The sequence below is a fragment of the Sminthopsis crassicaudata genome, chromosome 1 (assembly GCF_048593235.1).
Source record: "Sminthopsis crassicaudata isolate SCR6 chromosome 1, ASM4859323v1, whole genome shotgun sequence".
Taxonomy (NCBI): domain Eukaryota; kingdom Metazoa; phylum Chordata; class Mammalia; order Dasyuromorphia; family Dasyuridae; genus Sminthopsis; species Sminthopsis crassicaudata.
In genome coordinates this window covers 627,917,444-627,931,805 of record NC_133617.1, presented here as the reverse complement: position 1 = coordinate 627,931,805, position 14,362 = coordinate 627,917,444, and the positions used below count along the sequence as shown (strand labels likewise).

Below are 14,362 nucleotides of genomic sequence, written 5' to 3'. Positions count from 1 at the left end.
GCAGTTCGCCTGAGAAAGTACTAGGGTTTTTAACAAAGTGCATAAACTGAATGGGCATTGTGATAAGGCAGCCCAAAAAGCTAGCTCTTAGATTGTAGGAAAAAGAGCATAGATTTCTGACCTAGGCAAAAAATCATCCCTTTCTGCTCTCCCTGTCAAGACCACACAAGTGGTCAATATAATCTTGTATTCTGGGCATCACATTTTGGAAATGACATCAGTAAACTAAGATAGTAAAAGGTCCCCAAATCTTACTCTATGGGAAGGATTTGTTTAGCCTGGAGAAGAAAAGTCTTAGGGGAACAGGATAGTGGGATTCAAGTGTTTGACAGCCTGCCATATGGAAGAGGGATTAGATTTGTTCCGTTTGGCCGCAGAGAGAAATAATAGAAGTAATAAGTAGCAGGTGCAAAGAGAAAGATTTTAGGCTTGATATAAGGAACAATTAGAGCTATCCAAAAACAGATGTGCTGCGTTGGGAAGAAGTGAGCCCCCCTTTACTATCAACCTCCAAGCAAAGCCTGGGTCATCACTTGTCAGGTGTGTTGTAGAGGGAGCTCTAGTTCATATTGGAGCTGAATTGGATAGCTCCAAACTCCCTTCCAACTCTAAGATTGATTGTTTGACTTCACATGTATGGGTTCATCTGCTCCCCACAAGTCAAGCAGCATTTTAAAATGAAATATTTTATCCTATTTTTATTTATAGCTTTCATTTAACATGTCCCTCATTTCCAATGTTGTGTGAGTTGTTATAAGGATCCAATGAGATAATGTTTGCTTGTGTAAAGTGCTTTATAAACCTTGCTGTATAAATGCGACATATTTTGAATGTACCACTTCCACTTCCTCTACCCAAAGAGCCATCCTTCCTAGCAAAAATTTAAAAAGAAAAGAAAAAAAAATCAACTCAAAAGAACTAATCAGTACATTGACAATGGCTTGACTGTATATGCAGTATTTCACATTCATAGTTCCCCACCTCTGCAATGGCATTAAAGGAGATGCATTTTCTCAACTTTTCTATGGGACCAAACTTAGTTATTATAGTGATACAGCATTCAGTTTCCTTTTTTTTTTTTTTTTTTTTATTCTTTCCATTTATACTGCTGTAATCATTGATATGTATATTGTTTCTCTGACTTTGCTTGCTTCACTTTGCAGATTTTTCCCCTATACTTCCCTGAATTTTCATAGTTGTCATTTCTTCCAGTGCAGTAATATTCCATTAAATTCATGAACCATCATTTAACTATTTATCCGTCAATAGCTATTTGTTTCCATTTCTTTACTACAAAAAAAAAAGGGGGGGAGGTTTCCATCAGTATTTTGATATATGCCTAGCAATGAGATCTCTGGGCCAAAATTTGTGGATATTTTTGTCAGTTCTTCAGCATAATTCCAAATTGTTTCCAGAATGGTTGAACCAATTCAAAGCCCCACCTCCGGTCTATTAGTAAGCCTGTCTGTCTGCAGTTACTTCAACATTGACAATTTCCATCTTTTGTCATCTTTGCTAATTCATCCAGAGTTTTGCAGAATATAATGCATGCATTTGTTCCCATTTAAATCTCCAGAGAAGAAATGATGGGGACAAAAGAACCAAATTCCTAAGCACATAGCGTATGTACCCCATTAAAACTGTTACCTAATACTGTAGCAGTAGCTCTGGACAGGGGCTGGGTGCAAGGACTAGATGAGATATGAGAGGCTGGCATTGAGATAAGCCAACAGGAGGATGATATCTCCGCACTCCGTGAGGTTAGCCCGACTGCGACTCTATAGAGGAAAAAAGGCAAACAAGCAATCATAATCTTGTAGCCAGGAGGCTGTGCCGGGCATTGGTGCAAAACAGAACTGAAGGAAGAAACCAAAATAGACTGAAAGGAAGAGCAAAGTCTGCTTCACCCTCTGTCTCTCTCCAAGGACAGGTGGTGCTCCCCCACCCCTATCTCCACACGTGTGCACACCCATGCATGCACACACGCAGAGGCTCATGGGTTGTACAGCCACGTCAGCCGGGGAGCACCAGCTCCTGAGAGTTCTCGGAAATGGGGGGGGTCTACGCAGATTCCTGAAAGTAGGTCAGGAGGGATCTACATTGTAAACATAGGCACATACTCACTAAGATAAACAAGTCTTCCCTAACCAGGTTTGTGGGACTGTTGAGCTCAGAGCAGCACCATCAAACTTAACGATTCCTTCTTTGGAAAGTCTGTGAAGACCTCTCTTCATATTCATTTCTATGAGTCTGCAGAAGTAAAACTCTAGTCAAGACAGCCAAATGGTTAAAGGGTGAAAGGTGGAAAGCAGAGGTCAGTGGATTATGGTACAGCATTTGGAGGCCCTGGTCACATTTTTTCTTTATCATTATACCTGTGTGGCCTTGAGAAAATGACTTCTGTACCTAAGCCACTTCTTTATAATGGGAAGAGTGGGGGGATGGAAGGGATAGATAGTGGGAATATATATGCAATTAAAAGAAGAATATTAGACTAGATGATTTCTGAAATCTAAATTCCAGGTCAAAATATGTAATCCTATTTTTAAAAATTATCTGCCAGATCTTGCTTTTTACCTGTAAAATGAGGGAATTTAGACCAAATGATCCGTAAAGTAGCTTTCAGCTCTAGATCTCATGATCCTTTCATTGTCCTCAAAGGAAATTAGATTAGAAGAGGAGAGGAAGCGTGATTTAAAGTCTGCAGAGTGCTTTAACAAGTAAGTAGGTCACAATTACTTGCACAAAGTAGTGAGCTCCCCATCTTCGAAAGTGTTCGTGTAGAAACTGATAAAGCATTCAGGAACTGAAATTAGATCAGCATATCACAAACCATGGGCCAGCATCTCCCAAAATGCCTACTCTGTGCGGTCCTTCACTGTCTCTGAGGAGCTTTATCTTAAAGCCCAAGGCAAAGGAGACAGGATGCATGGAGGTTCAAAAGGGTTCAAAGCCCAAGGCAAAGGAGACAGGATGTGAGGAGGAGGTGGTGGGGGTTTTAAATTTGAATGTTTTCAGCAAAATCCTCTGGTAGTCAAAATTTTACAGACCTGTTAAAATGTACTTCCTTCCCAGGTGCTCTTTCTCCCTAGTTACAATAAGAATAGGACTGTCTAGTAATTTCTGCTGCGCCCTTTGTTCTGAGTGGGTGAGTGGGTGGTAGAGAAGGGAAGGGTCCTAGGGAATGACAATTCTGTATGAAGTTTAGAAAGCAGGCCAGAACTGGGCCTTGGTTAAATGGAATATTAGAATGGTTGATTCGATTTTAGGACAAATCCCATCTCTAATGCTATGATTTTGGGCAAATTACTTCCTGTTCATCTGGAAAATAGAAGAGTTGGCTAGGTGATTTCTAAGGGACCTTCTGGTTATAAACGTGTGATTGTTTTCTGGCTCTGGTCTCCAACCTGAAAGCCTGGGCCGCTTTCTGTATGGAGGATGAAATGCTGTTGTCGCCATTCCCGGACACAGAGGGGGAGGAGGAGGAGGAGGAGGCCTGGCTTTTCTGATAGGGTCTGACTGGCTCTTCTCTGAGACCAAACAAAGAGACCCCAGACAAAGAGACCCTGCAGGGTTGGTGCCTGCCTTATGAGGCCCTTTTGTGGGACTGATAGAGGGAGGCCATTGAGTAGGAGGCTGAGAGCTTGTAACGCACAGCATGGCTCAAAGACTGCTTCTGCTCTGGGGGCAGTGGAAAGGGGGTCCGAGTCTGCAAGCAATGGTTGGTCCTCCAGGGGTCTGAGGAACAACGATGCTTCCTTAGGGACAGAACCCAGGCCACAATCTTCGCATACCAAGAGCCAGAAACAAATCTGGGTGTGATGAAGCTTTTGTCACAAGCCTAAAATTCTCAGTCACATTTCCCTGGTACCAGACATACCTCTGGCATCGCTCCCAATAGTATTTGACAGGAATTAAAATAGTTCTAATTCCTCTTTCTATAGCTCTAGACATTTTATAAAGTGTTTTATGGACAACCGTGGGGGGCAATGCTATAAGTATTAATATCTCCATTTTATAGATGAGGAAACTGAGGCTTAGAAGGATAAAGTCACAAAGTCAATAAAAGTGATGGACCTGGGATTCAAAATCAAGTCATAACAAAAAGAATTCAAAGGCTATCTAGCTTTATTTCCTGACTTTATAGAACAACAAATGAAGGTTCAGGGAAGTCCATACTATACTCTCTCCCTGGGAATATCCAAGTATCTAGAATCTACCCATGAATGGAACCCTCTGTCTCTGTCTCTGTCTCTCCCATAATAAAAATGGAAAGACACTTATTGCCCCCTAGTGGCTTCTTTGTGTTAAGGTCCTCAGGACTCTTTTCTCAAATTTGTGTTGCGGTCTGAGCCCACCCAGGGGAGACTTCTTGGTTCCTAGTCACACAGCGCGGATGGATGGCTGTGATCCCGGTGTCTCCCTCCCGCAGTTGGCCCTTGGGGGCTAGTGGTTGCCAAGAACCAAAAATTAGTCACAACCAAAATGAGGCACATGTGATGTCCCTCAAACTCATGTTCCCGAGTTCAGACCTGGCTTCAGACATCGACCAGCTGTGTGACCCTGGACAAGGCCCTTAATCCTGCTTGCCTCAGTTTACTCATCTGTAAAATGAGATGGAAAAGAAAGTGGCAAACCAATTCAGTATCTGCCAAGAAAGCCCCAAATGGGGTCATGAGGAGTTAAACTTGACTGAGAGGACAGAGTATTTCTTTATTAGGATCGGCACATACTGTCCACCACTCTCTCCCCAGCACATGTGGTATAGCGGAAAGAATAAGGATGGGGCTGTGGATTTTCAGAGCTGTAGATCACAGATTTGGAGCTGGAAAAGACCTCAGAGGGCATCTAGTCCCACCCCTTTCTTTTACAAATGAAGAAATTGAGGGTCAGAGTGACTAGTGATTTAAACAACTAACTTAATAGGGTGTGTGCAAGGCAGAATTTGAACCCAGGCTTTAATACTCTAAAACCAGTGTCCTCGCCACTGTTTCTCTGAGCTTCTGGGAGGGAATAGGTATTTGGGTTATTGATCTTTATCCCCTCACTTCCCATGGTCATTTATGAGCAGGTTGAGCCTCCACTTGTCAACAGCTGCACCTTCAGCCACTCTCCTCCAACCTGTTTGATGTCTCTCCCCTCCATGCAGGGAGAAAATGAGTGGCGGCTGCCCGGAGCAGGAGCCCCCCCGTGCCCTGGCCTGCTGCAGTGGCAGTGGTGTGCCCCTCCTCACGGAGGACATGCAGGCCCTCACCATCCGCACCCTCTCAGGCACAGATGTCAGCAAGCACTATGACCTCATCCGGGAGCTGGGCAAAGGCACCTACGGCAAAGTGGACCTGGTGTCCCACAAGAGTACAGGTGGGTTCCAGGGTGGCCTGAGTCCCTAGATGGGTGTATCCTTTGTGTGAATGTCCGCAGGAGCATTAGAGCACGTTTTGTGCACTGGGATGTAGATTATACATGTCTCCACTCATAGAGATAGGCAGCCTGTGTTCCTAAACTGGCACACAAATGTGGTACATATGTGCCAGAATGCACACAGGTACAGGGGGACATATTTTGGGATGGGTTATAACCTACTTATATAGTCTGCATGTGTCCGCCGAGATGGAGGATTGTCTCCAACAAGGGCATCTGGAGGATGGGAAGCCAGAGGAAGATGAAATAGGATGGCTCACAGTATTGTCTCACTTACAGGGACCAAGATGGCACTAAAGTTCGTGAATAAAAGCAAGACAAAATTGAAGAATTTCCTCCGAGAGGTCAGCATTACCAATACACTCTCCTCCAGCCCTTTCATCATCAAGGTCTTTGATGTGGTGTTTGAGACCGAGGACTGCTATGTCTTTGCGCAGGAGTACGCGCCCGGTGGGGACCTCTTTGACATCATCCCTCCCCAGGTATCCCCCATGACCCACCTTGCAACTTCTTCCCCCTGGAGACAACATCTAGGGGGGCATATTCTCTGGACACATCAGCCCAGACTGTTCTTTTCATTTTTCCCACCTTTCTTCCCAACATGTATAAGGAGAGTCTGGGGACCTAGGGTTTGGGAACTTAGTTGGGAACCTGGGGGAAGGGGGAGGAAAATAGAAGGATGCCTCATTTCTTTGTGGGCTCTACTTCCTAGGGGAGCCAATATCTGTAGGACTCCTCCCCAGAGTTTTAGCCATTAGATGACCTATGGGACCCTGGCCAATACTTATAACAATAGCATTTATACAGTGCCTTAAGGTTTGCAAAGTAATTCATGTATGTTATATCATTTGATCCTTATAAGAACCCTAAGAGGTGTATGTGATTATTTTCCCCATTTAGCAGATGAGGAAACCAAGACTGAAAGGTTAAGAGATTGCCCAAGATTACACAGCTAGTGATTGTCTTATGGGCCAGATCTTAAATCCATAAGGATAGTCAAAGGAGAGAAACTAGGACAGGAAATCCTTCTGTCCTCCACAGCTGAATCAAGCCAAGCATGGAGCAGAAGAAACTGGTTTAAAAGGTCCAGCAGGAAAAAGGGGGAATTAGAAAAGCTTGAGTTAAAAAAAAAAAAAGACAAAGGGACAAAGATTCTTCCAACCCCTAGTTAAGGAAAGGGGCAGAGCTAGACTCGAATTCAGAACTGCCATCAATAGGATATGGTAAGATCAGGGCATCCATCCCCCTGCCTCCATGCAAGCCTACACCCAAATCTACCTAGGCAGAAGGACCATCTTAGTATAGAGAACAGATTTCAGCAGTCACTGTCAATCTATACACAATTCCCAGGCCCAGAGGGCTCCCCTACCAGTTCCCCTGACCCCAGTAAGTCAGTAGCAAGCCTTTATGGTGGGGCAGGGAAGGGAGGACTCAGGGAAGGGGACAGAATCATGGACTCCTGAAGGGTTAATTCTAGAAAGAGGTCTTGGAAATCATCCGGTACACTGCTGTCCTTTTACAAAGCAGGAAACTGAGACTCCAAGGCTTAATGACCGGCCAGAACATGCCCTGGACTCTTGGCCCCAAGTCCCAGGTTTTCCCGTTACCTTGCTGCTCCAGCAGTGACAACAGCCTCATAATCCTTCACATCTCTGCGGCCCTTTCTTCTTTCCAAAGCACTTTCCTACCCCTTCTCTCTCTGCCCCCACACTCTCCTGTAAAATAGATATTTTTATCCCTATTGCAAAAAGGAAATGAAGGTCTAAGGGAATTTTCATGAGTGAAGATCAGATGGAAGAAGAGGTGGAAACGGGACTAGAACCTGGGTCTCCAAATCCTTCATGGAGGAGGTTTGGCACAGAGAGGGTCGCTCAGTTATTAAGTGAAGGGGCCAGGCTGCATGCCCCCACTTAGAGACCCGGAGGATGTCACTCCGTTCTTCCCCTGCACCAGGAGGGCGAGGCGGGGCCCGAGGCACAAATACAGGAGTGATGCGAGCTGAAGGAAGCTGGGGAGGTGTGGGCTGAGGGGGCTGTCGGGGGGCCGCTCTGACCCCTGTCCTCTGCCGCAGGTGGGGCTCCCCGAGGACACGGTGAAGCGGTGTGTGCAGCAGCTGGGCCTGGCCCTGGACTACATGCACGGGCGGCACCTGGTGCATCGCGACGTCAAGCCCGAGAACGTGCTGCTCTTCGACCGCGACTGCCGCCGGGTGAAGCTGGCCGACTTCGGCATGACCCGCAGGGTGGGCTGCCGCGTGAAGCGGGTCAGCGGCACCATACCCTACACGGCCCCCGAGGTGTGCCAGGCGGGCAGGGCCGAGGGCTTCGCCGTCGACACCGGCGTCGACGTCTGGGCCTTCGGCGTGCTCATCTTCTGCGTGCTCACGGGCAACTTCCCCTGGGAGGCCGCCTCTGGCACGGACGCCTTCTTCGAGGAGTTCGTGCGGTGGCAGAAGGGCAGGCTGCCGGGGCTGCCCTCCCAGTGGCGGCGCTTCACCGAGCCGGCCCTGCGGATGTTCCAGCGGCTGCTGGCCCTGGACCCTGAGAGACGGGGACCCGCCAAGGAGGTTTTCCGCTTCCTCAAGCACGAGCTCACCTCAGAGCTCCGTCGCCGGCCTTCTTGCCGCACCCGCAAGCCTGCCGGGGACCGCCTGCCCGCCGGGCCGCACCGCCAGGAGGCCCCAGCACCCCTCAAGAGGACGGTGCTGACAGAGAGCGGTGGGACCAGGCCCTCCCCTCCCACCCCTCCTGAATCTGGTCTCACCTCCCCAGGGCCGGCCAGCAGGACGGATGGGCGGCAGGACAAGAGCAAGGGGCAGCTGGTCCTGGCTACAGCAATAGAGATTTGCGTCTGAGCCACCCCTGCCCGACGCCAGTCCCCCCTTCGAGGGCCCCTCTGGGGCAACTCCTAGGGAGGGCTCCTCACCCCAGCGCTTGCACCCACGAGGCTAGCAAGGACTCCCCCAGACCCAGTGGGTGAGGGGGACATACGGGGACGGGGGACTCGGGGTGGGGAGAGGCCCTTCCTTCGCCTGCTAAAGGAACCAGGAGTCACTGTTCCCAAAGCAAAAAAGAAACACGGTTAGACAATAGTAATATCGTAGTACTAGCCTGAGTAGCTCTACAAGGATCAGTCGGGACAGAGATAGAAGAATGCCCTGTTTGGATGAGTGGGAGACGGTGGGCCCCACAGCCCCCAGGCTCCAGGCACTATCCCTCCCCTGGAGGAGGACTCTGGTGCCGTGGAAGAGCAGGACTGGGCTAGAGCTGTTCCACAGGGGCCTTGGGCAAGACATTAACCAAAAATCTGTCTGGGGGCCAGGAAGGAGAGAGGGCTGGGCCTGTTCCCCGACAGGTGATGAGGGACGAAGTAGTGAGGTGCCCAGAGCCTAGAGCCCAGGACCTGCATCCAGAGGGACAGACTGCCAGAGCAGACTCAAGGTTAGAAGGTAGGATCCTGTGGGACACAGGGTGGCTCTTAGGGACATCATCCCCAACCCAGCTAAGGGGGCAGGGCTGTCTCCCATCTACTTTCTCCCCATCCCCAATTCCTTCTCCCCATCTTACCAATTTCACTGGACTATCTTATGCGTTCAGCCTGTCCTAGCCACTCTGTCCTTTTACCTGCCCTCCCCATCTCTTCCCCCAGACTCTGCCTCCTTTTTCTTGAGCCCCACCCTCTCCTCAGGCCCTTAGTTTTTGCCTTTCCCTTCTCTTTGCCGTGGGGAAAGAGAGAGGGTCAGGTTTTTCTTGGTGGGCAGGAAGAGAGAAGGGACTCTCACTGGTGAAGTCAGCAGGTTCTGGGCCACAGTGAATGGGGAAAGGGGAACAACTACGGTAACTCCACCTCCATCCCCAGCCCCACATGCTCCAAAACTGTGAGCAGGGCAGCCCCCAGGACAGTCAAGGAGAAGATTGGGACCAGGAGAAAAGAAAGAAGGACATAGGGATGAACTGACCCAGCTACCTGAAAAATGTAGCAAATGTGTAGTGTGTGTACGTGAGTATGTGTGTGTGTATGTGCGTGTGTGTCCCGGACATAGAACATAGAATGTCAGAGCTAGAAGTGATCTCAAGAGTTCATTTAGTCACAGGATCATAGATTTAGAGCAGAAAGGGACCTCTGATTTTACAGATGGGAATTGAGGCCCAGAGAGGGGAAGCCCAAAGTTACACAGCAACTCGGTGCCAGAGCTTAGGCTAAAAACGATGTTTCCCCAAGAAAGACAATGAGTCCCCTAATGGAAAGGGAGCTTGTCACACCTGACTATGGCAGGCCGGTAGGTCTGTCCTGTCATTTCTAGGAGGCCATCTCGCCCATCTGCCAGGGCCAGTCAGCACTGGGGATATGGTCAGAATTCAGCAGTTAGAGAGACACCCTTGAATTGAGGTACCAAGAGATATAGTGCCTCAATGCAAGGAAAGGCAAGAGAGCAGGGTGAGGAAGTATCTAGTCCAAATTCATCTAAATTCTTAGCCTGGGTCATTAGCCCTTCAATCTGACTCTCCGTGAGTTAGAGCAGGAAGGCGATCCCCTGCATTGGACTGGGGGAAGAAGCCTAATCAAGGATAAGGAGGACTCTTAGAAGATATCAGTAAAGAATGGTCTTCTTAGAGAAACTCTGACAGAGGCCCAATAAACAATCAATCCCCAAGCTCAGTGGCCTGGGGACAATGACTAACAAGGCAGGTGTCTGGGGGCAGAATTTTCCTATCCTGGGCCGGGAGGAAAAGTTCTTTGGAACATGGAGGGAGGGGATGGCCGGGAAGCTGAGGGCCAGAGATTGTGCAGGACAGCATGGAGACCTTGGGACAGAGACAAGAGTATGGCAGGCAGCCATGGGTTCCAGTCCCAAAGCTTGCCTAGTCTCCTGCTGTACTGCCCCAGAAAAATCCAGAATCTTGTGTGGCGAGGGCCAACGCTACCTGGTAATGGGGCAAAGGCCTTGCCAGAAGGGAAGAACAGTTATGGTCTTCATTTTACAGAAGAGGCTAAAACTGGAGGGGGCAGTTATCTGCCCAGGTTCGGTATTCAGTTAGCCACAAAGTGGGGGTTCCTAGCTCAGCCTCCAGCCCTGGATGGTGGGAGGGCCAAGGAGACCAAGCAGCAGACCTGAAGGGGAACTCTTGGACCCTTTCCCTCACTTGCAGGGGCTTTGTGCCAGAAATTGCTCAGTAACTTTGGGTCAGGATCCAACTTACCAGCTGTAGTACCCTAGGTCAGTCAGGCAACAAGCATGTACTCCATGCCAAGGACATACTGAGAAATTCTTGAGTGGAGGAGGGAGCTGTGTAAGGGACGGGTGGGTGAATGAAGGTGTGAATCCCCTGCCTCACCCTAAGGTGAGTGAGTCTCTTCCACTGGCCCCGTTAAAAGAGGGGAACAGGATTCATAGGTCACATTAGTCTCCACCAAAGCCCTCAGGGAACCAGGCAAGAATCCTAGGGTGAGGGCCTCGTGGTGCAATGGAAACACACTAGAAGTAGGCAGCTTCCTGCCAGTCTAAGGGGAAGACCAAGGAAATGAGAATGGGGGCCCACCCCCCACTGGGAACCCCTCTTTCCCAAGCTCCCCACCACCCCTGACTCCTCAGGGGACTCAGCAATAACCTCATATCTGGTGGGGCCAGGGAACCTAGGGGCCCAGACTCAGATGGCTCCTCCAGCCCCTCCCTCCCAGAAAAGGCCTCCTGTTGTTCCCCATCCCCCAAATCTCCACAGAGAGAGGAGGCTCCAGGGACCCCTTACAAGCCCAGATGACCCGGTCCAAACCTCACCCTCAGGATCGGGGGTCCCTCATCCCCATCAATCCAGAAAAGGGTAGGCACTGGCAGCCCCCCACTCTTTCCATCAGGGCCTGAGCCCCTCTGAATCCAGCACTCAGGTGAGGGAAGGGGGGCTAGGTTTGGGGAGCAGCACCCAACCTGTCTGACCCCACCTAATGCCCTTGAGTGGGATGGGCCCCCAGGTGGCTCCTAGGAGTGGAGTGCCACACACACCCATCCTACAACAAGCAACAACCCCCAGTCCCCTCCCCACAGATCACACAAAAGGGCTATTGACTCCTCACCCCAGACCTAGGCACAGTTTACAAACCAAGCTGACCCTACACTGGCCTCCGCCTCTTTCCATTCTCTTCAAAGGGGGCAAAGGACCTTGGACATTTCCAGGGCAGAGTCTTTGCTCGGGCTTTAAGCTGGAGAGGGAGGGAGGGACGGAGAGGGCATGGAAGGGCACCATCCCTAGCCCAGCCAAGATCCCAAGAGCGTCCCCTCTCCAGCAGGCATTGGTGCCCTCTGGAGATGTGCTAGGGAAGTAGCAAATTCCCCTCTTCTTCCCTAGACCCATCTCAGTGGAGATCCCTGCTTCCATTCCCTTCCCTTGGGCAGTCAGCCTCACTTGTCCCATGGGGCGAGCCCCAGGCCTGTAGCCAGGCCCAAAGCAATTGCTGAGGCCCTGACACCACCGGTGCCCAATCCTGAACTCTTCAACTTGGACTCTTCCTTTTGCCTTAGGCCTCCTCAAAGTCCTGAGCTCTCGTGCAATAATGTTGAAGCGAGACTCTGCCGTAGACAAACTTCTCGAACTCTCTTTTAAAAAAAAACAAAAACAAAAACAAAAATTAAAAAAAAAAAAAAAGATCCTGTTGAGGTTTTTCTCTCGTCGTAGAATTGTAGATTGTTAGAATGGAAAGGGGACTAGTTGTATGTACCATTCTAGTCCAAACCCTTCACTTTACCAATGAGGACGCTGAGGTCCAGAGAGGGGCAGCGACCTCCCCGAGGTCACACAGCAAGTTTGTGAGAGAGCTGGGACTAGAGCCATGGTCCTGTGACTCATGGTCAGTCCAGGGTTCTTCACACTACGCCTCACTGCCTTCTCTGGTTGTGAGGTTTGCCCCATAAGAGAGATTTTGGTCACAGATGTTTACCTCAGTTTATGTCACTGTCAAAGAAACAAAAATACACATATATAGCAAAAAATAATAATGATGATAGATGTGAAAACTGCAAAACAACAACAAAAAAAATCCCCTAGTGATTCTTCCTCTTGTGAAGGTGCAGTGTGTGTTTCTCAGGCTGGGCAGGAGGATCCACTTATTCTGCCTAGTCTGTCTTCCTGTTTTCAGTCTGTCAGACACCCCCAGACTATGCCCACCTCCTTTCTTTGGACTGATCAGGGACGGAAGGGTAAATCAAATCTCTTTCTTCCTACAGCGAAATCTCCCTGTGAACTGGTGCTTCTCAATTTTTCACCCAGTAGTTGAACACTAGGGTGGAGTGGGAGGTTGCGGGGAAGAACCTCGTGGTTTCCCAGGGTGGAGTGTGGGAGACTTCCAAGAAGAAAAGGGGGCCTTGTGCCCAACCACTGGTGAAATCCTCCTGGCCAGTCCCTACAACCTAAAGCAATTGGTAATCTAGAAGCAGAACTAGAAACCAGATCCTAGGTGAGGTGGGTGGGAAAGGTCTTCAAGAAAGGAGGTTGGATGCTGGGGTCTGCTCCCATTGGCCAGGCCAGGCGGTAGGCCCCAGCTCTGAGCTCCAAATGCCTGGGCTTCAAAGTCTTGTGTAGCCCCACAGCCACCACACCTCCAAGCTCTAGCCCTTCTCTGTATTCTCTGGGTTGGTGAATCCAAGTTGGGAGAAGCCTCCAGTTTGTCTCTCCCAGGATTCCCAGAGCCTGGCCTGCAGCACCCCTCCAGGCCTTCCTCACTTCCATCAATGCCCTCAGTTTGTCATCTAACACTATGCTCAGTGGAGGATCCCTGGGGCTTCCTCCCTGGCTTTGAGTTTTTTTGGGGGGAATATATGAATGCTCTCCCTGCACCACATCTGGAATGGGAGACCAGAGTTCATCTACGGAAATACTACCACTTCCCACCAGTCGCATTCCTCTCTGAAGACCTCGTCGTCCTGTCTTCCTCTACCCTACCCAAGTGTTTGTAAATATTTTGAATCCTTTGCCCCTATAAGAAGGAGGTTTTTAAATGTGTTATTTACTTCTATATTAATGACAATTGCTATAAAATAAAGGGTTAAAAAAAAAAAAACCAGAGTGAGTCTCCTGCTGGGTTTCCTAAGGGATGGGGCTGGAGTGTGGCCATTGTCAGGCTTTGAAGGAACTGCCTCAGTGGGAAGGAACCAACATTCCCATGATGATAGCACACATACTGGCTGCCTTCAATCTGTTAGTGTCTCAGTGTCTGTGGGTCAATTGAGGACGAACTCAAGAGATACAACCTCTTAGCAATAATAGCATCCTGGCTCATTCCCCCATTCAGAGTCTCCTCTCTAGGAAATACGAATTTGGCTCATTTGAGGCTACTCAATGCAGCCCTCCTGCTAGTAGCCAAAGCATTCAGTGAATACTGTGGATAGGGCATAAATGAGACACAGCAAGGAAAAAGTTCACAGCATCAATAGGGAAGTCCCAGCAATTTGGTTGGAGTTGGAGCTTCTTCAAAGAACCCATTGGTGTTCTGTCCTGGTCCTTCAGCACCCTATGTCCTCCCACTACATAGCCATCTAAGTCACAACTTCTGATCTCACCTAAGCTCAATCTCAGGCATTGGCCTAGGGAAAGTCAAAGGAAGATGCCTAGGATCCTCCCTCATATTCTCTGAATAGCCAGCTCTTTTCCACCCCAATCTTTCCCAGTGTCATTTTTTGGCTCTGCATTCTGGGAAATGAAGTCTTCCTATAATCACCCTTTATTTGAGATTGCTGTTATTCAGTTGTTTTTCAGTTGTATCCAAATCTGTGACACCATTGGGGTTTTCTTGACAGAGATACTATAGTGCCATGTCCTTCTCCATTGTAGTGTTCGGGCTAGCTTTCTGGAGGACTTCGGGACCACTCTTTCTCTTAGTGCAGGAAGTAGGACAGCTACCATGAGTCTGGTCAAAGATAGAATGTCCCTCTTCCAGTCCTTCTTAGCCCTTA

General features: G+C 49.1%; 1 protein-coding gene across 3 annotated transcripts in view; it reads left to right on the top strand.

The window, feature by feature from the left end:
* The window catches only part of SBK1 (SH3 domain binding kinase 1), a 117,313-nt gene extending 103,843 nt beyond the window's left edge, over window positions 1-13,470 (top strand). For all 3 annotated transcript variants that reach the window (XM_074282768.1, XM_074282767.1, XM_074282766.1), the window contains 3 exons: window positions 5,150-5,361; window positions 5,701-5,903; window positions 7,493-13,470. In XM_074282768.1, the coding sequence (XP_074138869.1) occupies window positions 5,157-5,361; window positions 5,701-5,903; window positions 7,493-8,275 (1,191 nt within the window). In that variant the 5' untranslated portion in view covers window positions 5,150-5,156 and the 3' untranslated portion in view covers window positions 8,276-13,470. The remainder of the gene's footprint in view (window positions 1-5,149; window positions 5,362-5,700; window positions 5,904-7,492) is intronic.
* The last annotated feature ends 892 nt before the right edge of the window (window positions 13,471-14,362 follow it).